Source organism: Thermomyces dupontii (genome assembly GCF_041956625.1).
Source record: "Thermomyces dupontii strain NRRL 2155 unplaced genomic scaffold VTN31scaffold_2, whole genome shotgun sequence".
Taxonomy (NCBI): domain Eukaryota; kingdom Fungi; phylum Ascomycota; class Eurotiomycetes; order Eurotiales; family Trichocomaceae; genus Thermomyces; species Thermomyces dupontii.
Genome location: NW_027192308.1, coordinates 1,383,807 through 1,410,799, shown reverse-complemented (window position 1 = coordinate 1,410,799; position 26,993 = coordinate 1,383,807). Strand labels below are relative to the sequence as shown.

Genomic DNA, 26,993 nt, shown 5'->3' with positions numbered 1-26,993 from the left:
TTAGTGCTATGGGGTCACTCTGGATCGGGCCGCAGCGCATTCATCTGGCCTGAGATTTTGCCTGATCAGCTCAGCTTCAATTCCTTGCTTGACCTCACGCAGGATCTTCCCCCTTGTATTGTGATGACTAATCAACGCTATCAGATCGGATCGGATCCACCGCCGAGGAAACTGACCAATGAGCGACTCTTGGGCTGCTGTATTGTACGATACGATCTCTGATATTGATTACCAGGTACTCTGGAGTCCAGAGTAGGAAGCCCAGGCCCCAGACACATCACTGACAAAGGACTTGACTTGGTTGTCCAGGACTCGTCACGAAATTTCCATGCACCAGGTGCCTGTGACATCGTCCCTGTTTCAGGAACAGAACGCACGAGGACCTGTACGGAGCTAAATTCCGAGAGTATATGTATTGCGAGTCTATTACGTACAGTTCTGTAAATTACAGTATCAAGATCTATTTTTAGCCGATGACAAGGACCGAATCATGGGACGCGCCGGCATACGACAACTGTGATTGGTGAAAAGAGCCGCCCCTGCATTTGGGACCAATCAAATAAATGACACATTGTGGATCTTTCAGTACCCGTGCGTTCGTTGGTTGGTTTTTTGTCAGGAATGCTATCTTCGGCTTAGTCTGATCCAGACTTCTTCAGAGCGCGAAACTTCCAACGCGGAGAGATCCCTGAGGTTACATACCCTAAAGGGTAGCATCGTGGCCTGAAGATGCCTCAGCCACCGGAAAAGATAGGGAGGATCATACTCGGAGGGCCTTTCGAACGGTAACCTTTGGTGCAGTTGGTTGACGGTTCAGTTTGGTGGCCTTTCCGCAGTCATCATGGACCCTTTCCGCGAACCGTCCTTTGTCCCTGGTCGAGCCTATTGACGTCCCCGAACCTTTGCCGGGTGTCATGCGCTCCGTGTCATAAACCACATGCACGATTCGGTCACTCGCATGTTTTGATCGGCCTTCTCGAAGCTCCTCCTGTATCATCCATCCCACCTCCGACTCCTCCGTCCTCTTCGCAATTTGTATCACCGGGAGAAAATCGAGTGTCTTCCCTGAGATCGTCGCTCGCTGCCCCGACCGCTTTGTCTCTCGTCATTCCATTAGACTCCGGCACTTTATACCGATCCGCTACCGTGGAATCAAAGGGGAACGATCATTCGCTGGTCTCCATGCCGCAGTGGTCTCGACAGAGTGACTGGAAACTTACATTGACCACCGGAAGAACCGGTCATCCATTTTCCACACCGCTGTAAACACTCGGGGCGCTACACTGCCAGCCGTCGCTATGCGTGCATCGTGGTGGAAGTCGCTCCTCGCGATCTCTTTCGCGAGCCTCCTTCCGGGCACTTGCGCCGTGCGATTCTTACGTTCGCAGTCGCTCGATCCCTGCTCAGAGAACCCCAAAATCACCGCCAGTTTATTCGATGTCATCTATTTTCCCGACAATGCGACCGTCCAGTATGACATAAATGCGTATACCATGATCACGGGGAAGGTCAATGTGCAATTCCAAGTGATTGCATATGGTTACCAAGCGGCAACGATCGACATTGATCCCTGTGATGGGTCATTGACAACAAACTTCTGTCCCATTGAGGCCACCGGCCCAATTGAACTGATGTCCTCGAACCAGCTTCCCGACGATATAGTACCCGAGATCCCAGGTAGGCAGACTCACGAAGGTAGAAGCCGGTAAAGAGAATGCTCATCGCTGCGTAGGGATCGCATTTACTATCCCGGATCTGGACGGAAGAGTCCGGATCTATATCAAATCAGCCGAAACCGGGGAGACACTGACTTGCGTTGAAGCCTCACTGTCGAATGGCAAGACCGTGTACCAGAAGGCCGTGGGGTGGACCCTCGCGGTGATTGCCGGTCTCGCCCTGATAGCGTCGGCCATCGCAGCGGGTCTCGGGTTTTCCAATACCGCCGCCCATGTCGCCGCCAACACTTTGTCCATGTTTGGATTTTTCCAGGCCCAAGCTATGTACGGGATGATGGCAGTTCGCTTGCCGCCCATTGTCGCGGCATGGATGCAGAACTTCCAGTGGAGCATGGGCATTATCCGAGTTGGTTTTCTCCAGACGATGAGTACTTGGTATCAGAAGGCAACTGGTGGTACGCCATCCACAATCATCTCCACGCTTTCGGAGACGTCAGTATCTATCCATAAGCGCTCCATGGACGCGTTCTCGAGCCTCTCAAAACGGTCTCTCCGTACTCTTCACGCCCGGGAAGAAATCAACGCCGAAGGCAACATCGTCCTCCGTGGAATCGAACGTGTCGGCTTCAAAGCCCGAATTGAGAACAGCAATATCTTCATGACGGGCTTAATCTTCTTTTCGGCGTTTGTGATCTTCGTAATCATTCTCGTTATCCTGTTCCACTTTTGGGTCAAGCTGGCCGTCCGTAAAGCTTGGATGCGTCACGACCGGTTCCTCGAACTCCAGAGAAGCTGGACTAGCGTCCTACGAGGGATCCTGTTTCGTATTGTGAGTGTTGGCACAAGCGATCTGAGCGGAGTTAGATACTGATCAAGGCTTACTTTTTTTTTTTTTTTTTTTTTTTTTTTTTGACAAAAGATTCTGCTCGGGTTTCCTCAGATGGTTGTACTCTGTCTGTGGGAGCTGACTCGCCGTGACTCGATCGCGGAAGCCGTGTTGGCGGCCATGATGATTGCTTCCATGACCGCAACTCTAGGATGGGCCTCCGTGAAGGTCATCCTGCTAGCAAAGCGGTCCGTCAACATGCATAAAAACCCGGCGTACATCTTGTTCTCGAACCCGAAAGTCCTGCACACGTGGGGCTTTTTGTACGTGCAGTTTCGTGCAACAGCCTATTTCTGGATTGTGCCGACACTTGTCTACCTCTTCGCCAAGGGCGCCTTTGTCGGCCTGGCCCAGAAAGCGCCGCTCGCTCAGACCATTGGTCTGTTGATCATCGAGACGGCCTCGTTGGTAGCCGCGTGCCTTTTCCGGCCATGGATGGACCGGAAGACCAACACGTTCAACATTGTCATTGCCGTCATTCACTTTATCAACGCGGTGTTTTTGCTCATCTTCACCTCTGTCTTTAACCAACCGGTAAATCCGCCTTCCCCCCCCCCCCCAAATAAGTAGATTCTCGACGCAATTTCACTAACACGGTACTTCCAGCAAATCGTCAACTCCGTCATGGGCGTTGTCCTCGTTCTCTACAACGCCATTTTCGCTCTGGTCCAGATCATCATGGTCCTGGTCAGCGCGATCTACGCAATCTTCTCCAAGAATCCCGATCTGCGCTACGAACCGGTCCGGGACGACCGAGGCTCCTTCATCCGCTCGCAGGCACAACTCAACCAAAACAAGGAACTCGATGCCCTCGGCATCACCGCTCGTGGCGAGGAGAGGGGACCACGGTTCTAGCTACCATCCTTTCCTTTCTCCTCCTCCTCCTCCTTCCCCTCCCTTTCCCCCTTTTTTTTTTCTCTTCTCAAAAGGGTCCCTTCCTTCCCGCCACAACCTCATCAAAGCAGCAATGCAATATGCAATACAAACTGTAACAGTACACACACGCTTCCAAGAACACCCCTCCCGAGGCCGTGTTCTGTCCCTTCAAAATCCTCCATCTCCCATGTCCCTCTCCCTCTCCTTTCTCTCCCTCGACTATTATTGACTAATATCATTGGCTAACTAGTACCAATGTTATCCCTCCCTCACTCCCTTCCTCTCCTTTGACCCTCCACCTACACCTCACTAGATGTTCTTCTCTTCCGCTGCCCTTTTTTTTTTCTTAGACTCTTTTTGTTTTACTATGTGCTGCATTGGGGATTGGCGTATACGGTTACACTCCTTGTTTTGTCTTCATCACGCTTGGTTTTGCTGTGTTGGACGTTGGTTAGTGGGAGGCTTGTGCGATTGCACTTGGTCAGCTGTTGTTCGAATGGAGCTTGCATGATGTGGTGTTGCTCGTTAGTGTCGGGCCTCAATTCCGTTGTCCTGGGTTTTACCTTACGACTTGAAGTAGGAAACTCGCAGAGATCTACGGAGGAATGTCATAGCACTGAATGGTACGTTGATTGTCCCGACAGACATTCGGATATATCATATACACGACGTAATTACATGCAGCATGGTATAGCCATTAAGTTCCAAGCTCAAACATAATTAGAGCTCGGCAGAAAGAACGAGTATCATTATCGCATGATTCGATGCATCATGGGTCGAAGTCCCCATCCTTTCTCAGATCCCTTACAGGATCAGAAGGGCGGCCAGACCAACGATACCAGCAGCTCCGCTACCAATGGTGGCAATCGGCATGGCAGCATCAGTCGAATCAGCAGGCGCCTCGCTATTCGCCGCGCTTGAAGTGGCTCCGGTAGCACTCCCTGCACCGGCACCAGCACCAGTTTCGTCGCCGCTATCAGCATCACTATCTGATGAAGTTGAGGTCCGAGTCGAAGTCCTGGTGGACTCGGACGCCGGCTCGCTCGTGGTAGGAGCAGCAGTGCTAGATCCAGAGGGAAGGATGCCACCAGCGGGAACTGTGGTGCTGCCAATGGTAGACACGATGGTAGAGGATCCGGAGATGATGGTCGTCACAATCGCAGACGTTGTAGCACCAGTACCAGAACCCTGTGAGAGTTGTATGAGCAATTGGAATTCAGACATCAAAAGAAGAGACAGCCAAACGTACGGCATTGTCACCGCTCTTGGTGTCGGTCTGCGTAGCACCATTCGAAGATTGAGAACCCAATCCAGAAGCTGAACTTTGACCATTTCCAGCACCATTTCCGGCTAAAGTAAGCGTCAGTCGAAAAACTGCATCAGGTTGGAGCGGAAGAATCAAACTTTGTTGGTTGCAGAGCGTTCGCGCATAGGCGACGACTTCGTCGACATTGTCATTCTGGCAAGCTTCGACGGTGCAGTCGTGAATACCGTATCCGAAATCCTTGTTCGCGCACAGGCATGCTATGTCCTCTGATGCGCATCCCAACGAGGGAGCCAGTGCCAGCATATTATTGAGGCACATTTGCTTGAAGGTGAATCATGGTCAGCAACATCATTTCGTTGAACAAGTCCCGGTGTAGCCTTACTGCACAGTCGGAAATGCTTGTCGCAGCAGCTGCGACAGACGCGAACAAAGCCAGTACTGGCAGAGGAGTAGCGGCCTTCATTGCGACAGAGGTCTCTTGTACGAGTAATTAGATGCAGGAAGAGCGGATGTGAGGATTGAGAGATACTGCGGATGCAGATGAAAGAGCTACTTGGGGGTACAGAGGTAGCAGAGGCGCGATGGTGAGGAAGAGAAGCTGAAGAGGAGGAGGGGTCAAAGATGTCAAGGAATTTTCCATAGATAAAAGGAAAGAGAGACCGATCGATCCCCCAGCTCAAAGTAGGCAGGAACTATGTACTCGTATTGTACTTTAGCCTTTGGCCTTTATGTAAGTTCTCTGCGCGAACTCCTCCCAACTTGCACTGGCTGACAGCTCGAATGATTTGGCACTCCACCTTCCCTGAAGCCTCGAATCGCTGCATCTTGCTCCTGATCTGGAGTGTCGGTGCCATTGTACTCGTCCCCCGGACTCATTGGCATAATCATTGCATCGCTCAGTTGTGAACCGGTTCTGGACTCATGAACACCGATGTCGGCAAGGTTGCCGAGTTCTGCTGCGGGCTTATGGCAGGATCGACGATGGTTGAGCTGGAAAAAGCGAGACTTGGACCAATCAGTGCGGTTCAAGGCGTGGATGGGGTGGTTTAAAGTTAGGGTTCAGCAACGAAGCCGGAAACAAGCAAGCCAAGCTGCGGATCGTGATGTAATCACAAATCACGATCACCAGATGGCCTGCACCAGACCAGCTCAATCTTCCCTAACAACCTCCGAAAAGCGCGCTTGACCTCAAAAATTAACGCAGTAACCATTATCTTGCGCTCTTGCGACGAAAACATCAACTGGCCGAGTCATGATGGCTTCGATTTTACTGCTAGTTAAATCACTCGTGGGTGAATATCACTTCACTTAAAGTTTAGCCTCCACATTTGAGAACAAGAAAAGAGGAGTGGCGAGCTGGAGGCTGACCGATCATATGTACTCTGTTCCTTATGGTAACTCTCAGCCAACCATAGGCGAGTGTACCATCACGTCTATACGGGGTTCTCAAGAGTCCTTCAGACCGAGGCTGCACTGTTGTCCCCACAGAGTATACTTAACTACCATCTAACGCAACATGTTGCATTGTAGTTTCTCTGTCTCCTCAACAAGGAGTCCTGGGACTCGCAGCCTGCAAGGTGATAAGTTGATCATCTCATAGTTCCGAAGCCTAACCAACTACTCCGGATGTACGAATACATTTCAGGCTGTAGTACGAGTGGTTTGGCTCACGCCAATGGAGGGTCTATTCAACAGAGTACTCCGTCCGTTCCTGATGCTTGCCGACTTTATCTAATCTCTGTGAGACTGACCTCATGAGTTAGATAACATGCACTCGATTCATAAATTGTCAAAGCCCTCCCGGAAATCGAATCTCGGCAGATTTCCTGTTTCTATAGACATCGTGTCAGACCAACAAAACTCATCCTCTAAAAAAAAAAAAAAAAAAAAAAAAACAAATACTAGCTGTTCACAATTCGGCACTGACGAGTACTCCGTACTGCCGGCTGATAGGCAACTACGGGCAAGGAAGGTTCAATCTCAATTGCAACTTGGAAGCCATGTACTGTGTACACATGTCACGGTAGATTACATCGTGTGTTGCACTGGGAGATATCGGGTAAGAATTTCCGGTGTATTGGATTCGAGAACTCCACATTTTTGTACATACTCCTGAAACACATTATGCAGGGACAGATAGTGTCAATCACAAATCGCGATAGGACTACGGAGTACGATGTCTTGCGAAGAGTTTCAGCCGAATCGGACTCTTTAACCCTAACCCTATATCAGTTGATCAAACCCTAAACGTCCCAACAAACAGATGGTCAGAGAGCATAATCTTCTTTGACATACTACATGAGTGATCAGTGCTGTGCACATCAAAGAGAGAAGGGAGCGAGCCAAATTCATCCATACCTAGTTGGTTACTCCCCGTTTCATGCCTGCAAAGAGCTTCAAGCCAGGGGGTACTGCACTTAGTCAGTTGACCTAAATGGGCAATTTAGGGTTACGTGCTCCATCTTTGAGCTCATGTCTGATTCACTCACACTCATTCGTCTTGGATACGAGTACTGTAAACCGCATTATCAGAGAAAACCGCACGTCCCTTATCAAGGATAGACGTGAGATTTAAATCTTGATTCTTGGCTAATATGTTTCCTTTGAACGGATTGCCATGGTGTTTCGGATCCGTCAAACGAGACCTGGTACAACTATTGACAACTTTAATGGGTCAGTCATGTCCGGATAAAGAAAATGCAATTTTTTTGTTTGTCAAATGCCATGCGGCAAGTTTCGGAAGACTTTGTGTTGGGCTTCCCGTCACCTGAACAATGGTTCTGTGTCGATATGTTCCTGCAGAATCGAGACGCGCTTCTACTGTGGCATTCGCACCGTCAAAACAGTGATTCCGAACCGGAAGCATACTTTTTTCCTCAGTTCATAGCGATATGGAGCATAATATCGAGGCTTCACTCGTCCCAAGCGCTCCGAGGCAAATGGAAATCAACCCAGTACCTGAGATCGTCGATTCCATATACCGGAACATCAATGACAAAGCAAGGTACAAGCTTGATGTCAGGATTAGAGCGAATATGGTTTGAAAAACATGCTCAAACACATCCGCGTCGTCAGATGTGTGATTGCTTTGTAAATGAGACACTTGCAACCTCCTTGAACCATCAATTTGCAGCTTGAGCATGTAAATAGATTGCTTTATAGTAAAAGACGCCGTTCTAGTCCAGGATAGAGCAAAATCTCCGGCTTCCTTGACGACCACGACGTCGTTCGAAAACAGTAAACAAACGCAAGATCTGGTCCACTGCTCGACGTCATGCCTCCCAAAGGCAGAGGCCGGTCCGCCCGAGGGCGATCAACGGCCCGAGGACAGTCAACAAACCCGGAAAGCGAAACGACGCGAGGCAGATCCAAGAAAAAGACGGATCCGGAAGAACGCCTGCCTATTGGGTTGCGGGGTGAGATTGAACAAGTTGACGATCCTTCAGAGGATGACTGCGTCGATTTCACCGAACTGGAAGACCCTCAACCAGATTGGGAACCAAATTTTCTCACAAACATAAAGACCATTAATGCGTATACTTCCAAAAAGCTCATTGAGTTCGAGATGTGGGGATTCAAGAACTACGGAGAAACGAGGAGGGCAGGAGACAGACTACGCATTCTGCGCAAATTGTACTACAATCAAGCCGAACAACATCAAATTGTTGATTTGGAAGATATGTTGACTCTGAAGCGAGATGCAGGTCCGCGTCTCCTAAAGAGAGATAAAGGATTCCGGGTTCTCCCCATTAGTCGCCGATATCCGGACCTTCCAAGTAACGAAGCGCTGTTTGAGGAGCAATTCAGCAAACCGTCCAAATTCCAAGAACAAGATTTGAAGACCCCTTCTCAGTTGGATGATGATCAGCCATCTAAAACTGCTGAGGGGCCCTCGGAAGACCCGGTTGATGGTCGAAAGATGAATACTGAGCAGCCATCTACGAATGATGAGCTCAATCGCTACCTTGTAGTCAAAGAAAACATCGAAAAGGCGATCCTCAACGCTGGATATTGGCAATTGGCGATTCACCGATCAATCTCTGACGGAAACAGCTCAGATGGAGATGGATCAAGTCTCTTGGCTCACAGGATCAGAGGATGGGTTCAACTCATGCGACACCCAGGAGATCTCTTTTTATTTCCGACAAGAGGAGAAGACGGCCTAGCCTATCTCTCCCGTGGACATGGCCCTCAGCTGGATGCCTGCGAAACTTCATCCCTCGGCTGCTTAGTGATAGTTGGGAAGTTTCTTGATGCTGGAATTACCCGAATTGATCATGCACGCGCGGAGACTGAGCGGGACAGGATTACCGACCCCTATCGTCTATTTGTTCGGTTGGTCAGAACAGAGTGGCCAGCGGAAACTCCTGAGAAAGGGTTCCCCAACCTTGCAAATCTAGGAAAACTGCTGCAATCATCCCGAAATGTGACTGACGCATGGAACAAATGTACCTTCTTGTGTGGGCAGTTTACAATGCATGTCAAGTCCATCAAGACCTGCGTCAACGGCCATAGGGAAGAAGAAGTGATCCAGCAGAACACGCTGAACATCGCTGATACTCAAACGGCTGCGGATTTGAGCATGGAGGATGTTATCAACCAGGGCCTCCGGCGTGTGAATAACGCTGGCGCTGGCAGGTGCAAGATTTGCAGCCAACGCATTAGGGAACATGATTCCCGTCTCACCAAGCCGCCTTTGAGGTTGGCAATAGCGTTGCAGGATCCGGATCTTTCGCCTCGCAACCATACGGCCGACAGCCTCAGTATCAAGTATGAGGATGACTTCGGGAAGGAACAAACAGCAGTATATCGCTGGCTGGGAGGCATTTACTCCAACATCCCGGAGAAGGGTCGCTGGATGGACAATGATAACAGGTTCTACGGCATTGACGGAGCCTATCGTGTGTACTGGACGGAAACTGTACGAGGCGAGCATGTCAGCAAGAACGTTCGAATCTATGACCCAACGAACCCGATGGGCATGATTGTGGGAGATCTCGTACCTTTGGAGGACGAGCCTATACCGCAGGTATGGTGGAAGAACACGCACAAGCCGCTTCTCTTCTACGAACGGGTGCTAGTACCTACGATCCTCGACTTGCAAGTGGCAGCCGCCACTATTGGAGACGTCATGCATGCTATGAAAGAGAAGAAGGATGATGCCCAATGGGTTCATCGGACCTGGGCGGCCAGACAGCCGTTTTTCTTTCCTCGACAACGCGACGGCCCAAGTACCGATGAGCCGTTCTCCGTCGACCCAGCTAAGTATCCTCTCAATCCGGACTTCAACAACATTCCTGATTCTGGCAATGACATGCTAGGGGCCCAGCTCCAAGGAGATGATAACAATCACGCTACTTTCGATGACGCTCCCAATCAAATCCATAACACAGAGAATCAACCATTTACTGATATCGATGACATTGCCGGACCGACACTATTAGCGGAGTTGGCTCAGGCCGATGGATTGACTCGATGGGAGGATCTATTGTCGCATCTGCAATTCGCGCCGCAGCCTCTGGACCAGCCAGAGATAGAAATTAACACGAGGACTACTACGCAGCAGAACCAGACAACACAAGCAGCTCCCCGTCCAATGAGCCCAGCAAATCCAACGAATCCAGGAAGCGCGCCATATGTTGATCCCCAGACAAATATGACAACAGCTCAACAGGGGCAAGGAAGCAGCACTACTATTGACAGTGGTCATGGGCAATTCTCTCAATATCCTGCATCCGGGACCGCTGGTCGCACTAGGAGTCAGACGCAAAATGATATTAATCAACAGGTGCAAGGCGCCCCTCTTAGCCTCCCGGGTCAGCCTGCCACGATGCCTAGTAATGGGCAATCGGGTCAGGCTCAACAGGCTCAGCAACAGAATGTCCAACATAGTCAGTTTGCCTTGCTTGATGATGTGCAGTTGGATCAAGTTATTCAACAACTGAACTTAGACTATTTCGGCTATGACGGAGGTATGTTTCTGGTCAGACATGAAACTTCAGGTCTCCCTCCAGTTGTTACCGGTGGCTGCAACCACTGGAGCATTGTTTACTTTTTTTTTTTTTTTTTTTTTTTTTTTTTTTTGGCATGCTAACGGTGTTCTTAGACCCGGAACAACAGGGCGAGCCGCAACCAGCTCATTTTCAATACGCTTTGTTCGAATCGGATTACGACGATCTGTTCGAGGATCAGAACCAGGGGCAGGACGGACTGGACGCAGATTACGACGGTTACCAATTCTGAGACACTCCAGACTCCAGCGTTCATCTTAGCGAAGATTCCATAGCTCTTGTGAGAAACCATCAGCAAGTCAGCTTCAAAACCGTGATCGCCAGACCATCAATCGAATCTACTGCTCGGGCTGAGGGATCCTTTATTGTAAGTTTACAAGCGAGACAGCACTGTTGTACTACGCTTCACTCATGGCTTCATGTATATTCATGTGAACTAATACAATCGAATGACAAACAGAACGAACTATATTTACACAAACGCCTCGGCGACCAAGATCCCGAGTACAACTGATTGAACAGACCGTGAATCGAGTATATCGGCTATTCATTCGAAACAGGCTTCCCATCGGTGGACAGTTCAGTACCATTCTCATGGCCATCAGCGTCGCCCTCGGATTCACCTTTGGAATTGTTCCCTTGGTCAAGCAGCTCGATGACCTTGTTCAGATCACTGAAAATGCAGTAGTCGTCACCCAAGTTCTTAAGCTCGAGCAGTTTGTTGTACAGATCATCTGTACCACTTTGTCCCGTGCGGATATTTTTCCTCTGTTCCGGTGACATTTTCTCGACAATCGAACACATGGCATTTTCGGGGGTGTTATCGGACTGAAACCCTTTCCGAACTTCATACCCCAAAGTGTCACCGCTCAAGGCGATGCTTTTTCCGATCTTTCGTAGGACAGAAAGACCATTAAATCGAGTCTGCGGGCTAGCGATGCCCGTGCATTGCTTAGCGATGTGGTTGATCGTCCCACGAATGTCTTCATATACTTCGAACGCCTTGTCAAACTGTTTGGAGCCGCTCAACTTGCGGTAAGTGACGTTGAGATCCCTCCAGACACTCTTCGAATACCAGTCAAAGTCGATGACGCGCTGGCTTTCCCGTCGAATTTTCGCTTCCAGCCATTGGTCGACCATGGCTTTGATATCGGGGTGTTTGTAGCACGCTGCTGCCAGGATGGAATCCTTGGCATCCTTGTCTACAAGTTCGATCTTTTTGCTATATTTGAAAAGTTGGAGTGCGTCCATTTCCGTCGCCTGCTCGGCAGGTCCAGTGGCTACGTGAGCTTCGCCCGCGGAGTTTGCGCGCGCACGCTTCGCGCTGGGGGAGGTCGACATGGCGAAGGTCTAGAGATGTCAATTGCCATGTTTCAGGAAACGACAAGCGAATTTCTCCGTAATACTGACTGGAGAACAATTGAGCAATTGAATCGGTAGAATTACCGCAATGTTGATGGTTGTGGATGTCGTTTGTCGAGTTGTAGGATTGACGCGTTGCGCTCTTGGCAGGACGCGTTAACTTTCATCACGGCTAGTGTGAGCTAGGTCAGAGATTGATTGAAAATTGATCTAGTTACATTGATTAAGATCTTCGTTCCAATTTACATGCAGAAGCCCCTCACAAGTTCAGTCCATGATGCGATTCGTAGGAGTATGTACGAAGTAAGTGCGGGAGAAATGCAAATTCGAGGCGTTTCATGAATTGGATGATTTGAGTGAAGGTGACCTTGATTGTTTGATGGTTGCAGATCCCTGTGAGAGAATCAAGACTTCCAGCATTGATCGACGTTGGTTGGAGCAATCAAGCTTTTTAATGCAGCATCCCCTCGTGCTTACGGAGTAACTTATGTATGTAGTAGGGTTAAAAGTTACTGCGAGTGCTGACCTTCTCCTCATCCTAATATTCAATACAGTATGCATGGAGGAACTGTGTGTGCGCAGATCGGCCGCGCGTCAGAGAGGGGCGCTAGCCGGAAATAGTTAGAGGCAGTGTACTCCGTACTCGTAGGTTAGATAACGTATCGGGAATCATGGCTGTGTACCGTGAAAGTAGGCAAAATGGGACAATGTTTGCCACCTCTCCGGTGTTTAAGATTTCAGGGTCCCTTATTCGACCTGCGCTTGTTTCACCGCTCGTTGCAACCGATCAAGGATCAACCTCATCCCCGAGACAAACTGGAATATGAGTTTTATTTCTATGAATGAACGAGGACGAGGACTCGTATACTCTGTCGGATGTATTTTGTGAGACTTGAATGTACGAGTACGAGCACTACCAACGGACAAGCCCTGCAAGGGAACAGCTTGAAGCTTTAGTTACGAGTACTCCGTACGGAGTACATAGTTATGTACGGAGTACTACAGTAGTTAGTAGGTTATGGGTTTTCTGGCTTTTCGCCGCCCACCCTGGTCCAGACTCAGGGATCGACAGAGTGCTAGTCTCCGTTTTCTCCCCCAAAAGCGAAGCCGAATTGGACCGTTCGCGTTTCCACTCGGGTATGCTTATCCATTCGCCTTGGCATCCTCCTTGGACGCCGGGAATTGTGTGGACGTTCTCGTTTTAGGTTTTCACTTGCTGGAGCAAAGTGGCCACAACTCACAAGGAGAGGCCTACTACAGTTCGTAGTTAGGTTCTGTACTCATACCCCGTGAAACCGAAAAAAAAAAAAAAAAAAAAACAAGAGTGGAAAAGTACTCGTCATCCTAGAGAAGGATTTCAAAACTTCAAACCCCGTCCTCGGCCCTCAACCCCCGTTTCTTTTCCTCTTCGTGCCTTTCTTCTGTGCAAGGGCTCCTGGGAGGATTGCTGTCATGTACCCTTTCTAATTCACAGTGTCTTTCCTTCTTCTCAGTCTCTCGTTTGTGCCTTGGTTCTTTCAATTTCCCAGCACCATGACCGTCCGGTCCGGCATCGCCAGCAGCAGGAGATGCTACATCCTCTCCGCTTCCATCTTCCTTCTAATTCTGTTCTTATCCACTGCACGGTATTCGGATGTCTCCATTCCCGTCCCGAAACCCCAGGAAGCCCCAAACGCGCCGGAGAAACCCGCCCCCGTCGACCTCACCCAGACTCCAGGGTGCATCCCGGAGTTGCAGACGTTGAAGAATCCCGAGTACAAGCTCAGCCATAATGTTAATTACGTCCGCCGTTGCATCAAACCGAAATTTGACGATACCATCACCCGGCAGGACCGAGGGGATGGCCGATACGTGGACAAGGTCGTGAACATGCGAGGGAACCTGATCACGGAGAAGACCCCAGTTAATCTCGAGGCCTGTGACAATATCAAGTCCATCTCATGCGAAACCCTCGAGCTGCCCGTCCAGCGACCATACCCGGAGAAGAAATTCGACCACCTTCTCTTCTCCGTGGCCACCACCTACGAACGTCTTCGGCAATCATTGCCGACGTTCGAACACTGGCTTTCCCACACGGACGCAGCCTTGATTGCCTTGATCGTCGACAAGCCCGAATCGGGCAAGCCGCTGAATCTGGATTTCCAACGCCTTGTCCAGGAGTACAACAATGCCGGAATCAAACTGAAAATTGTCATGCCCCATGATCCCAATCATACCGTGCCGCAATCACACATGATGATGATCAAGGACATGCTGGACTATATCGACGCCGAAAACACCACGACGCGCTGGCTGGGTGTCCTCGACGATGACACCTTTTTCCCATCACTGTACGCGCTGTCCGACACGCTCGCGCGATACGACCATACCGTTCCCGCCTACCTCGGTGCCATCAGTGAGAATCTCAACCAGGCCGCCATTGGCCTCGGCGCCTTTGGTGGCGCTGGGATCTTCCTCTCAGTGCCTCTCGCACGCCAAATCGCGCCGTTTCTGGAGTCGTGTCTGTCGGAGCGTGGCGGTGACATGCAAATCATGGAGTGCATCCACAACAACACTCCAACACGGCTTCAGCAGGTTACAGGGTTGCAGCAACAAGACTTCAGGGGGGACCCGTCCGGCTTCTTCGAGTCTGGATGGCGATTCCTCAGTCTCCACCACTTCAAGTCGTGGTACCAGGCACCCGTCAAACAGATGGCAGCGGTTGTGCCCATCTGCGGCGACTGCTTCCTGCAACGCTACTCCTTCGACGATCAAACGGTTCTCGCCAACGGATACTCCATCAGTGTCTATCCCAACGGCTTTCCTGATCTGACCCGCATGGAGGGCACCTGGGACAAGGCCGACGAGAATCGCCGTTTCCAATGGAGTCTGGGACCGTTGCGATCAAGGATGTCTCCGGAGAACAAGCAACAGTATCGATTGGTGGATGCCTTCACCGTTGAGAACGGGGCTCTTCGCCAAATCTTCGTCCGCAGAGGTAACCCCGAGAAGCACGAAGTTGATGAGGTGATTGATTTCCTCTGGAAACTGGATTAGAAGCGCATTCCGTTCGTGTCTGTATCATTTCCAATGTACATATTTAGATCATCGGGCGTTAATTTCTTCGGTGTGGATGGGTATAGATTACTGAATGAATGAATTATCGAGTCGAAGACCTAAGTAACTACCTACTCCATCATCCTGGTGAAAGCTCACCACTGCTGAGCTCTGCATTCCCGGACCGTTCTGGCATGTAGGAGCGCCGATTGATAATATTTTCTCGCAAAATTTCCGCAACAAGATTTTCTTTCCGGAAATTTAACACCCCTATTTAGAATTTGGATAGGTTATCATGGTCCCGATAAGATTGCCAAGAGACTGGTTTGTTCCGGTAGGTGTCGTAAATCGTAAATTGGTACTAACCCCGTATTATTACCGTAAGCTAAGGTTATCGGCTCCGCATTGCCTTGCAGCAGTCAACAGCTTTCAATCAAACCAACTCTTGTCAATCAAAAAGGCTTCCCAGAAGGCTGAATAACGGATGAGCTCGTGCCACGAGACTGCGCTTCAGGTTTGACACAAAGTGGCAAGCTCAACTGACCCTTGCATTGGCAACAACAAGCAATACACCGGCGACTTCCGCACTCTGGAGTTCAGACTCTCCATCAGTTCAAGTTGACCGACAAAGTGCTTCCCTGCTCGTACGCTACAATAAACTTTGCAGCTATGTGAATGGTCCGATCGCGTTGTATTCCAATGACTTCGTCTCCCACATCATCCAGTTCCGCACGGCCCAATGACTTGCTCAACCCGATGACGACGCGAGGACCGCGTAGATTCTCTGGACAGACCATATCCAGCCACAGTGGCCGCGACTCCATCGCTGAAATCATAGACACGGACGATGCGGGCCTCGCCGCGACCGAAGAGATCAACGAAATCAAGCGCTATGAGGACTTCACGACCATCGACTGGGTTCAGGATGCGGTACAAGAACAAAGACGTCGTCGAGCGCGTCGAAGAAAAGGTGCCGATTTCTGGGACAAGGAGGGCACATTTGGCTGGAGGCGAAAAGTGCGAGAGGCGTACGACGCCGGTCAGACGTGGCTTGTCGTCACCATTGTCGGCTCGATCATTGGGCTGAATGCGGCTTTCCTGAACATTGTCACGGAATGGTTGTCCGATATCAAACTGGGATATTGCACGACGGCCTTTTATCTGAACGAGCAGTTCTGCTGCTGGGGCGCCGATGGAGGTTTGCTTTTGACTTGGGATTCCTCAATTCAATGTGATCTGCTGATGTGCAATTCCAGAGTGTCCAGAGTGGCGGCGTTGGGGTTCCAATGCATACGCCAATTACATCGTGTACTTTATTTTCGCCGTAATTTCGACCCATCCCTCTTGCTCAGGAGCCAACACTGACTCGATGCAGGTCCTACTTGCGTTCACATCGGCCTTCCTGGTCAAGTCAATAGCCACTTATGCTGCAGGATCCGGGATCTCCGAAATCAAGTGTATCATAGCAGGCTTCGTGATGAAAGGATTTCTCGGGACGAGAACCCTGTTGATCAAGTCCATTGGGCTTCCTCTGTCAATCGCGTCGGGGCTCTCGGTCGGAAAAGAAGGCCCTAGCGTTCACTATGCCGTGTGTACGGGAAACGTTGTTTCGAAGTTTTTCAACAAATATAGGCGGAATGCAGCCAAAATGAGAGAAATCCTGACTGCAACCGCCGGTGCAGGAGTAGCGGTCGCATTCGGGAGTCCTATAGGTGGGGTGCTGTTCTCACTAGAGGTATCGACTCTGCGCAGTCTTTTCGCGAAGAGCACACTGACGCATTGGAAGGAAATGGCAACGTACTTTCCCCTGAAAACGCTCTGGCGGAGTTACTACTGCGCTTTGGTCGCAACCGGCGTTCTCGCTGTACGTTCAGCAGGCTTTACACATTCGTGCAGTTCCTGACTCGATCACAGGCAATGAATCCTTTCCGCACTGGCCAGCTGGTCATGTTTCAAGTCACGTATGACCGAACGTGGCATTTCTTCGAATTGATTTTCTTCATTATCCTTGGTGTTTTTGGTGGCCTGTACGGCGCATTTGTCATTAAATGGAATCTCCGAGCACAAGCGTTCCGGAAGAAGTACCTAGCGTCGTATCCAGTTACCGAAGCAGTGGTGTTGGCAGGGCTGACAGCATTACTCTGCTATCCGAACATGTTTCTTCGGATCAATATGACGCAGATGATGGAGGTTCTGTTCCAAGAGTGCGGTGATGACGAGCGTACTAACTACGGGGGAATTTGCGAGTCAGTTTCAATGTTTCGTCTGTTCATAGTCTTCATGCTGATATCGACTTTTCTCTTCCAGTGCCAAAAATCGCTGGTCAATGGTGCTCTCCCTTCTCATCGCCACGGTCCTCCGAATCCTCCTGGTGATCATATCCTACGGATGCAAAGTTCCGGCAGGCATCTTCGTGCCTTCGATGGCCATTGGAGCCACTTTTGGCCGGTTTGTAGGGATCCTTGTTCAGGCATTACATGAATCGTTTCCGGACTCCGAATTCTTTTCGGCTTGCGAGCCCGACGTTCCATGCATCTCTCCGGGGACGTACGCGTTTCTTGGTGCCGCCGCTGCGCTCAGTGGAATCATGCACCTCACTGTGTCGGTGGTGGTTATCATGTTCGAATTGACCGGCGCTTTGACGTATATCCTTCCGACCATGGTACGTTTGTCATTACAGCTCATGGCAGTATCTAACTTTGACAGATCGTGGTCGGTGTCACAAAAGCTGTCAGTGAAGCCTTTGGCAAAGGTGGCATTGCAGACCGCATGATCTGGTTCAACGGATTCCCGTTCCTTGATAACAAAGAGGACCACATTTTCAATGTGCCTGTGTCTCGAGTCATGACGACGAACCCGGTTTCGTTGCCAGCGTCTGGTATGACTTTGCGGGAAGTAGAATCCTTGTTAAGTGAAAAGGAATTCCAGGGGTTTCCCATCGTTGAGAAGCCGAACAATCGGATTTTGGTGGGGTATATCGGCCGCACCGAGCTGAAGTACGCTCTTGATAAAGCGCGAAGAAGCAGCCTTCGATCACCAAACGCCACATGTCTTTTTACCAAGGAAGCTGCAGCGTATTTTCAGAACGATCCAACCACCAGGCCGAAAACTCACCACACGCCTCAGACCTTTGAAGAGTTGGAAGACACGGCCGGTGTACAATACGTTGATTTCTCGCCATACGTCGACCACACGCCCGTGTCCGTGCATGCGCGTCTCCCGCTGGAAACGACGATGGAACTGTTCAAGAAGATGGGACCGCGCGTGATTCTGGTGGAGCGTCGTGGTCGACTGATGGGGCTGGTCACCGTCAAGGACTGCCTCAAATACCAGTTCAAGGTCGAGTCCCAGGAGCATATAGGAAGCCACGGCCTTTCACACAACGCTTCCCCGTGGTTGGAAGACCGCATATGGCAGTTTCTCCAGGGCATTGGCCGAGCTCTTCAAGGTCCACGGCGCGATGGCAGAGCTGGAGGATTCTCGAGTTCCCGTCCCCACCGACGAAGACCCTTTGCATATGATGGCCATGCTGGCCAAGGTCTGCTTGATGATGGCGAAGTGGACAACACCCTTGAGTTAGATGAACGAGGTCGATAGATGTCATGTCCCGCTCCTCATGATACCCGAGCCTGGGACCCGGTTGATTGTACTTCTAATGACATTAACGAATGCATGAAATCTCATCACGCTTGGTTCCTGCCAGTTCTGCCCTCAGCGTCATCGTCCTCCTGCTCCGATGGTGAATTCAACTCATTCTCCCTCCCCAATCAACGTAATCGTCTCATCTTCATCGAGTGGTTCTTCTCCCCGGGCACTCCGACTCTGATTATGCGTCTTCTTCTTCGTGTTCTCTCCTTCCTTCTCCCTCATCCCAACCAGGATACAGCCCACCCCCATCATCGCCGCACCAACCCACCACAATCCCCGAACCTGCTCCCCAAACACAATCATCCCCAGCACCGCGGTGACCAAGAAATTCGTCGAAGTATTCGTAATCGACACTTTTGTCGTCGACGGGGAAACTGTCAGCGCGCGCGTGAACAGCGCCCACATGAGGACATTGCAGAGAATATTCAACCCGAAACAAGCCTAAACATCAACCGGAAATCTCAGCCCATTCATCCTCCAAGCCAGGGAAGGGTGGTAAAAGAATTGTATAGTGTAGTAGTATCGTACCGCTCGAACCAAAAACTCAACGAAACCCTCCCCGAGAAAAGGTAGGATATGAGCGATTGATGAGGCGAAGTTTTTGGTTGATTCCGTGGTTGTCCTACAGATAGCCATTTAAATATCAGCTAAACCATGTCCGCTGTGATGTATATAGTATTCAATTGGAAGGGTTGGTGAAGGTCGGGATTAGGTACAGTTTTGCGAATAACCCGTTCAGGGCTGCGAATGCGCCGCTGGCAATGGCTAGAATGATCCAATGGGTTGCCATGGACGGAAGCTTTCTGTCGATGCTGCTGCTTCGGGTATGGCTGGGATTACTCGTTGATGATGAGGACATGTTGGGTGATGTGCTCCAGGGAGTGTTGCTTCTTCGTTGCTGGATTATGGAGGTTGGAGGTGATGACGTTGGATGTTGCGCCCGTGCTGTACGGTAATTACCAGGTCGGTAAGTTACCCGTGTCGTCAACTGTAACAGGTTTGGGGAATATTAATGACATACATGACGGAAAATGGAATGGATCGAAGAGTGAGCGATCGTCAATCAGTCATGACATTGCGTCTACATTCCACGAAATGAGAAATGTAGAGCGGATCTCTAATAGCATTGCGGTATATGCAATCAGATGCGGTCGTACACCTAAGCATAGTACTCCTACACGTTAAAAGAGTTCAACGCGTTTTGTCTACCCGATCGAGAGGTCTATTGTACGATAAACATAAGTACAATTCTAACATCAAGGTGAGAGCCGCTCAATGCGCCACTTAAAGTCCGCTGCTGTCTGGCCCTCGGCGGCCTCTCCGATGCGGACATACCGGAATCGATCATGCAGTCTGCTCTTCCGGCCCTGCCAGAACTCAACCGACTCGGGCACGATGCGGATGCCACCCCACCAGGGGGGCAGCGGAACCTCCTGCACGCCTTCGAATTTCGCCTCCATCTCCTTGACTCGTTGTTCTAGCACGGACCGACCGTCGTCGACTTCCGTTCCCCGGGGTAGACTGCTGGGGTCGGCAGAGGACCAGAGCACCTTGCTCTGCCAGCTCGCCCAGGCGCCGATCTGACTGCTGCGTTCTCGGGTTCGCCAATACCGTTCGCTTTCCTCTCGTGACAGCGGCTCGATCAGGCCCTCGATGCGCACCTGGCGCTCCACGGTCGGCCAGTGAAAGGTCAATGCGGCCCATTTGTTCCCTTGTTCGTGATCCCCGCCGAATACTTGGCCGCCTTTCCCTTCCCTGCTGCCCCAATTGCTGTAAACCACCCAGCCCCTCTCATCAAGCTCCTTGAAGTACAGCGTTCGCGCGCTCACGCGACCGGAAGGTAGCGATGCCGTTGCGAGAGTACATGTCTCTGGTGATGTCGACGACGTAAGCCGAGGATCTTTGAACCATGCATGGAATTGGAGAAGCGGGTTGGTGGGATGCAGTTGGGCGAGGGTCAGCAGCGGATTAATCACGAATTGATGCGCGCGCGCCGGATGGCAGAATGGATCTTCTTCTTCTTCTTCTTCTTTTTGATCAGGTTGCGTGGTGGCTTCTGCCCGTTTTACTTTTGATTCGGCATCTTGATCGGTGGGTGGAATGTCACCGGGTGCGACTGCGTTCGATGTTTTAATTGAAACATCAACCACTGTTGGTTTACAGACTTACAGACAAGTCGTTTTGGATGAGATCCCATGGCGAATCTCTTGGAGCTAAATCTTGAAAGACGCAGGCCCTGGCGAAGAGTACTGGAATGCCTCTGAAAAATATACATTGCGGGGCTGCGATAAGTACGAGTAGTTGGATGGGATTTGAGTCATTCGACAGTGATCATCAGGCACTCAGAAGTTTACCCATCGGTCCATGGTCTCATGCAACCCCAAATTGCCAGGCCTTTGAAACTATTATTACCGACACTTTAGGAATTGATCGAGGTGCAGTTCAGTAGCTACGTCAGTCTGCCAGATCCGCTGTTTATGGATATGACGGCATTACGTTCAATGCATGAACTCAGGAACAGGGGTCGCAAGCTGATGCTGATCATTACTGATGTAGGAAATATCGGCACGTGATTTGAGGGAAACTGTAACTTAATACGGAGTAGTCATCGAACTTATCGGTAAAATGATATCCCGGTTCCGGATAACCTCAATGAGAGCTTGAGCTAGCTTGACTCTGCTTGAGAAGCTTGAGGCTTTGAGGCTTTGAGCCACCCTGTCACAGTCGAAGTCATCAGATGTAGCCACGTTGCCTGAACTGAGCCTTCAACCAAGTGTTCTGGAACAGTACGATGCTTCACACGCAAGTATTGATGTAATTGCTCTGGTATTTCCCCGGTTTCCTTTATGAATTTAGATTAGTAGTACGGAGTAGATTACTGGCCGCTTGGATTTTGAGACATTCTCGACTGGATGAGCCAACGTGGACCGTTACAAATCTTTGAAGACGGTTGAATAACTCTCACTTAAATGCTATCATAAGGCTCGTATGGCGCTTCTTGTACAGTGGTGATCAGGTTCATTTTCATCGTTGGAGAGGAAGGCCAGGGAGAGCTTCTTCCTTGGATTCGTCACTTTGGAACATGGCTCAAAGCAACGGTTCTAGCGAGAGGACACGCAACCGCGGCATCGTAGTATTCTCTGGCGGCAGCGCAGCGAACAGTTTGGTGGATGTTTTCAACGCCGTGCGCGAAAGCAAAGAGTGCCTTTTGAGCTACATCATTCCAATCTCTGACAACGGGGGATCATCCTCAGAGCTGATTAGGATATTCGGAGGGCCCGGAATTGGCGACGTTCGCAGTATGTTTTCAGAAAATATTTGCTGGTTGTTTTTCTTTTGCCTAACTATATATCTACAGGTAGATTGGTGCGACTGATTCCAGATGCACCGCCAGAATCTGAACGAGCCGCAACTAAGCGGCTGTTCAACCATCGATTGGATGCCGACTCGTCGGTGGCCAAGGAGAGCTGGCAGTCGATTGTGGACGGCACGTCGCACCTATGGGACGGCATCAGCCCGGCGAAGAAGGAACTGATTCGCTCCTTTTTCAACCATCTGAATCTCGAGATCCTGAAACGGGCCCGGCCTCCATCAACAACCTTTGACTTTTCTTCTGCGAGTGTCGGGAACTTGTTCTTGACAGGCGCGCGGTTATTCACCGGCAGCTTCGAGAGCGCCATCTATCTTCTGGGGAGTATAGGTGGCGTGCCGTCCGACCTGGTCAGAGTCATCCCGGCAATCAACTCCAACTTCTCGCACCACATATCTGCAACCTTGGAGAACGGCACGGTTATTGTCGGCCAGAACAGCATCTCGCACCCCATCGACACGCCGGGCTCTCCCGTGTCCAATCGACGACCAAGCCTGCTCCTCGCTGATGGGGATGCTGATTCCGACGATGATTTCGCCTCGCACGCGGGTTCGTACGAGGAGGACCACCTTCCCGGCTCGCTGCCAAGTCTCCGACATAAGAACATCAGTTACAGCAAGACCGGAACCGAAGACCTGCCGAGCCGGATCTCACGGATCTGGTATATCAACCCGTACGGGCAGGAGATTCGCCCTCCTGCAAATCCGCGGGTGTTGGAGGCCATCAATGACGCACAGGCAATCGTCTACAGCATTGGATCGCTATATACATCCATCATTCCGTCTATCGTTCTGCGAGGGGTTGGGAAAGCAATCGCAATGAGTCCAGCTCGACACAAAATCCTAATTTTGAACGGCTCTCTCGACCGTGAGACAGGGCCTTCTTCCAACCCCTTTACGGCCATCGACTTTGTCGAGGCCATTGTTCGAGCCGGCGAGGAGAGCCGAGGCAGGGGGGTCCATAGCGTATCCCGCAGCCAACGACACCATGACAATATGACCAGCACTATCGCCGGCCAGACCGGTACAAGCAGTGTATCCGGTCTCCCAACGATCGTCGAACCGCCGAGATCCTCATCTCCATCCGCTCGCACGCTACCATATACGTCTTACGTCACGCATATTCTCCACTTGGAGGGACCGGGGACACCAAAAGTCGATAGAGAAAGGCTGAACGCCATGGGGATCGAGACATTACGTTTATATGGACGAAAAGTCATATCTGACGATGGCCAAACCGTCCTCGGGATGCGGTACGACCCCAAGGCACTCATTCAGGCGTTGGAGGTCGTTCTCGGTAAGAAGGGGGATGCGATGGTTCGAGGAGGGTTGGGAGGAACCGTGAGTCGGCGGAATACTCTGGATGGACTGTAAGATCTATTACTATTTGTTTCCTGGAGCAGCTATTATTAGTAGAGTTTCATAACACTTTCTGTGAAATCGATTCCATTCCTACATTGTCCATAACCCATGAAGAACACAAGATCGTGGAGCCAACCCAGATACCCCATCTCATGAACGCCATGTACTCCACCTCCATGCAATGATAACACATCTATTCATAGCCCCCCGGCTATCAAACTCCGAGCGAGCGAAGGGAAGCAAGCGTCATGAGTGCATCACGTCATCATGTATCGGTCCGTTTCTTTGTCGCAAGCTTGAATTGCAACGGTATCAGGTCACGCCTGGTGCCTGGTCGATCTTTCTGTGAGAGCGGTCTTCGACATGCTGGACAGCCTGCTCGGGCAGGCCTTCCTTGACGGGCATTCTCCTGTTCCGCATGGCGGATCGCTTCCATGATGCATTGATGGCAGAATAGATGGCCTGCAAGAAAAGGGCACGTTGGCACACGAGTTCCATATAAGTCATAGTGTACGAACATACCGCAAGCAGTACTTGTAGCATCCGTCGGTGTATCCATGCAAATAGCGCATTTTGTAGCCGTCAGGATTGTCCGACCTTCCTTGTCATCGCCCGACTGCTGAGCTTTGATCGCATCCTCGCGCTGCTTGGAAAGTGCCTTTGACAACGCGTTCGCATCATTGACCTCTGTGAGATCGACGGCTTCGATATCGTCAAGGTTGATAACGGCTTGGGAGCTTGACGACGACGATGCGCGGGTCGTTGTTCTACTTGTGGTACTATCGTTGTTGTCGATCCGTCGCCGTTTGACACCACGCGGTGGTTGGCTGTTGCTCGCGGAAGATGGTGAGAGGTCGTCGGAGTTGCTGTTGTCATTGAGACGGTGGTATGGCCGCTCTGGGCGCGGTGGTGATGAGCTTAGGTTTGTCAAGTCAACATAGGATGAGTGAGTCGCCATTGATGGATGCCTTGGTTGGCAGGTAGGCCTAGTGGTTTAACTTCTAGTAACTATTTGAATCTCACAAGGGGGCTTGAAGACGTCTGAAGTTCGTTGAGACTGGAAAAAGACGATTAGAAAGAATGATTCATCGATCTCTTGTGATTAGATGATTCCGCAGTAAGCTCCCCTCATCGTGGTGGATGGGATCAGGGTGCCATTATCAATAAGTTAATGGAGAAGGCGGTGAATACTAAGATTCACGAGGCGTCTACGGAGTACCTACACCAAAGGGATGGAGTACTAAGTAGCCTAAACAACTACATACGAAGTACGTACTTACCTCTACCTCATAGTGGAGTTAGCAAGACAGTTGTCGGTTTAGTAGTCGGTTGAGTCAGGTCCTTTTTGATCCATTCTCCAAAATATTTCTGCATGCGCCATAATTAGGTATAACCTGCCAGAAATTCAACAATTGTTACATGCAGAAACAGATTGGTTACAGTACAAAGATACGGCGGTTAGTAGTACAGTATGGATAGTATTGTGTCAAATACTGATTCGTTGCATACAGCTGAGCTTATGCAGTAGTAGCTAGTACATCCAGTCGTGCCGATGGCGATGATGAGGGAAATTCCTTGACACTGAGGCTGAAGACAGCGGGGCAACCAGCTTCGACGCCCTGACTCCCCAATCATCAGTGATCAGGCTCTTTCAATGACTCCCCTACAGAAATTCTCTTGTACGTGATAAGAGTCACAAATAAATAGATCAAACCTTCTCAATCAAACGCACGATGTCTTCACAAGAGCCGCTGAAGATCCTCTCCTTGGGTATGATGCACAGTTCCTCCCAAGTCGTAGTGTTGCTGACTCTCCTTGAGACGGTGGCGGGATTCGGGGCCTCTCCAGTCTCCTCATCCTCGAGCATATCATGGAGAAGATCCGCGATGAGAACGGTCTTGACCATGTTCCCCGACCGTGCGAGCACTTTGACCTCATTGGAGGTACAAGCACCGGGGGGTGACGTTGATTGTTTATCTACGTGCTGGAGGTCCCACGTTGACTGACTGGCCGACCAGAATCATTGCGATTATGCTTGGAAGACTGCGTATGACGGTCGACGAGTGTATACGAGCATACCGAGACCTGGGTAAGCGGGCCTTCTCATGGGAATCCCCGCCGAGTTCGTTGCGCAAGTTCAGACGAAAAGTCGCTACTATCTTCACATCGATGTCGACTCCGGATGTTCTCATTTCGTCCTCTTCCATGTTCTCTGCCAGATGCCTTGAGGATGCAATGAAATTGATAGTCAAGACATTCTGTGTGGAAGCAGAATGCAAGAGTCGCCGGCAGCGAGGCCAATCGACTGCTCGGACATGCCCGCATGAAAACATGCTCTTTCGGGACAAAACATGCACGAAGACGTATGTCAGCAACCGCACTCGCGAATTTATAAGTAGTTGATGTCTTTATAGGGTGGTTTTGGCGATTACAAAAGACAACGTTGATGCGCCTCCAACCCTCTTCACGACGTACGATTCGTCCACCACCTTTGAGATGTGCACCGTTTGGCAGGTTGCACGGGCAACATCAGCTGCTATCGGCTTCTTCGAATCAATACGACTTGGTCGAGATGACATCGAATTCGTGGATGCTAATTTTGGGTACAACAACCCATGCGAAATCCTAGTCCAGGAGGGCCAGAAGCAGTTTCCAAAACGCCGCCAGATGCGAATCTTGAGCATTGGCACAGGCCTTGGAGATGTCATTGCTATCGAAGATTCCCCTGCCTCAATAATCAACGCATTGAAAAACATGGCCGTGTCCTCCAAAAAAGTCGCCCGCAGCTTGCATGATCGATATGGATGCGATAATCAATACTTCCGATTTAATGTCGATCAAGGGCTAAGAGACATAACACTGTCGGACTGGAAAAAGGCAAGCAGGATCTCGGCACACACCCGTAACTATCTGACCGAGAATGGATGGGCTATTAAGGGGTTCATTGACAACCTCTTTCGCCGTGTCTCCACCGACGTGAATGAGCATAAGCCACCTACGACGTCAGGACGCATTACTTTTGCTGTGCCTTTTCGAAGGAACAAGAATTTTGTTGGTCGACAGTCAATTATAGAACAGCTTCTTTCGATTGTTCCGCCGGGCGTGGACGCTGATGACTGTCAAAGAACCGGCATTGTAGGGTTGGGAGGTATCGGGAAGACGCAGATTGCACTCGAAATGTCCTTTCGGGTCCGCGAGAGGCACTCTGATTGCTCCATCTATTGGGTTCCAGCCATAGATGCCGTCAGCTTCAGAAACGCCTACAGAAATATCGGCCAGTTGCTGGAAATTAACGGGATTAACGACGACAAAGCCGACGTGGAGGAGCTTGTAAAGCAGGCACTGAGTCATGAGAGTGCAGGCAGCTGGCTCATGATTGTTGACAATGCCGACAACTCAGCCCTTTTCGACGGCAGCACCAATCTCGGCCGCCACCTCCCGTTCAGTCGGCAATTCCTTACTGTTCACGTCGCGGAACCGTGAGCTTATCGTGCAGCTTG

General features: G+C 50.5%; 12 protein-coding genes across 12 annotated transcripts; 7 read left to right on the top strand and 5 right to left on the bottom strand.

The window, feature by feature from the left end:
* Window positions 1-1,298: 1,298 nt before the first annotated feature.
* VTN31DRAFT_2882 (uncharacterized protein) lies at window positions 1,299-3,417 on the top strand (the record flags this gene model as incomplete). Its single annotated transcript, XM_069403099.1, has 4 exons — window positions 1,299-1,677; window positions 1,733-2,505; window positions 2,596-3,096; window positions 3,169-3,417. 4 exons carry the CDS (start codon window positions 1,299-1,301, stop codon window positions 3,415-3,417), a joined length of 1,902 nt encoding a protein of 633 aa, XP_069262315.1.
* An 825-nt stretch (window positions 3,418-4,242) lies between these two features.
* VTN31DRAFT_2881 (uncharacterized protein) lies at window positions 4,243-5,168 on the bottom strand (the record flags this gene model as incomplete). Its single annotated transcript, XM_069403098.1, has 4 exons — window positions 4,243-4,626; window positions 4,688-4,788; window positions 4,843-5,026; window positions 5,088-5,168. 4 exons carry the CDS (start codon window positions 5,166-5,168, stop codon window positions 4,243-4,245), a joined length of 750 nt encoding a protein of 249 aa, XP_069262314.1.
* A 2,811-nt stretch (window positions 5,169-7,979) lies between these two features.
* Window positions 7,980-10,948, top strand: VTN31DRAFT_2880 (uncharacterized protein; the record flags this gene model as incomplete). Its single annotated transcript, XM_069403097.1, has 2 exons — window positions 7,980-10,677; window positions 10,812-10,948. 2 exons carry the CDS (start codon window positions 7,980-7,982, stop codon window positions 10,946-10,948), a joined length of 2,835 nt encoding a protein of 944 aa, XP_069262313.1.
* A 311-nt stretch (window positions 10,949-11,259) lies between these two features.
* VTN31DRAFT_2879 (uncharacterized protein) lies at window positions 11,260-12,057 on the bottom strand (the record flags this gene model as incomplete). Its single annotated transcript, XM_069403095.1, has 1 exon — window positions 11,260-12,057. One exon carries the CDS (start codon window positions 12,055-12,057, stop codon window positions 11,260-11,262), a length of 798 nt encoding a protein of 265 aa, XP_069262312.1.
* A 1,554-nt stretch (window positions 12,058-13,611) lies between these two features.
* On the top strand, window positions 13,612-15,114 carry VTN31DRAFT_2878 (uncharacterized protein; the record flags this gene model as incomplete). The annotated part of the gene is made up of 1 exon (XM_069403094.1): window positions 13,612-15,114. The coding sequence occupies one exon, from the start codon at window positions 13,612-13,614 to the stop codon at window positions 15,112-15,114; it is 1,503 nt and encodes a 500-aa protein (XP_069262311.1).
* A 675-nt stretch (window positions 15,115-15,789) lies between these two features.
* On the top strand, window positions 15,790-18,711 carry VTN31DRAFT_2877 (uncharacterized protein; the record flags this gene model as incomplete). Its single annotated transcript, XM_069403093.1, has 7 exons — window positions 15,790-16,312; window positions 16,371-16,438; window positions 16,490-16,849; window positions 16,901-16,978; window positions 17,029-17,360; window positions 17,422-17,776; window positions 17,821-18,711. The coding sequence occupies 7 exons, from the start codon at window positions 15,790-15,792 to the stop codon at window positions 18,709-18,711; spliced, it is 2,607 nt and encodes an 868-aa protein (XP_069262310.1).
* A 153-nt stretch (window positions 18,712-18,864) lies between these two features.
* Window positions 18,865-19,552, bottom strand: VTN31DRAFT_2876 (uncharacterized protein; the record flags this gene model as incomplete). The annotated part of the gene is made up of 3 exons (XM_069403092.1): window positions 18,865-19,203; window positions 19,291-19,384; window positions 19,479-19,552. The coding sequence occupies 3 exons, from the start codon at window positions 19,550-19,552 to the stop codon at window positions 18,865-18,867; spliced, it is 507 nt and encodes a 168-aa protein (XP_069262309.1).
* Window positions 19,553-20,018: 466 nt separating this feature from the next.
* Window positions 20,019-20,959, bottom strand: VTN31DRAFT_2875 (uncharacterized protein; the record flags this gene model as incomplete). The annotated part of the gene is made up of 2 exons (XM_069403091.1): window positions 20,019-20,878; window positions 20,932-20,959. 2 exons carry the CDS (start codon window positions 20,957-20,959, stop codon window positions 20,019-20,021), a joined length of 888 nt encoding a protein of 295 aa, XP_069262308.1.
* An 885-nt stretch (window positions 20,960-21,844) lies between these two features.
* Window positions 21,845-23,505, top strand: VTN31DRAFT_2874 (uncharacterized protein; the record flags this gene model as incomplete). The annotated part of the gene is made up of 2 exons (XM_069403090.1): window positions 21,845-22,061; window positions 22,121-23,505. 2 exons carry the CDS (start codon window positions 21,845-21,847, stop codon window positions 23,503-23,505), a joined length of 1,602 nt encoding a protein of 533 aa, XP_069262307.1.
* Window positions 23,506-23,758: 253 nt separating this feature from the next.
* Window positions 23,759-24,451, bottom strand: VTN31DRAFT_2873 (uncharacterized protein; the record flags this gene model as incomplete). The annotated part of the gene is made up of 2 exons (XM_069403089.1): window positions 23,759-23,955; window positions 24,016-24,451. The coding sequence occupies 2 exons, from the start codon at window positions 24,449-24,451 to the stop codon at window positions 23,759-23,761; spliced, it is 633 nt and encodes a 210-aa protein (XP_069262306.1).
* Window positions 24,452-25,226: 775 nt separating this feature from the next.
* VTN31DRAFT_2872 (uncharacterized protein) lies at window positions 25,227-25,896 on the top strand (the record flags this gene model as incomplete). The annotated part of the gene is made up of 3 exons (XM_069403088.1): window positions 25,227-25,263; window positions 25,314-25,452; window positions 25,512-25,896. The coding sequence occupies 3 exons, from the start codon at window positions 25,227-25,229 to the stop codon at window positions 25,894-25,896; spliced, it is 561 nt and encodes a 186-aa protein (XP_069262305.1).
* A 93-nt stretch (window positions 25,897-25,989) lies between these two features.
* Window positions 25,990-26,976, top strand: VTN31DRAFT_2871 (uncharacterized protein; the record flags this gene model as incomplete). The annotated part of the gene is made up of 1 exon (XM_069403087.1): window positions 25,990-26,976. One exon carries the CDS (start codon window positions 25,990-25,992, stop codon window positions 26,974-26,976), a length of 987 nt encoding a protein of 328 aa, XP_069262304.1.
* Window positions 26,977-26,993: the final 17 nt, after the last annotated feature.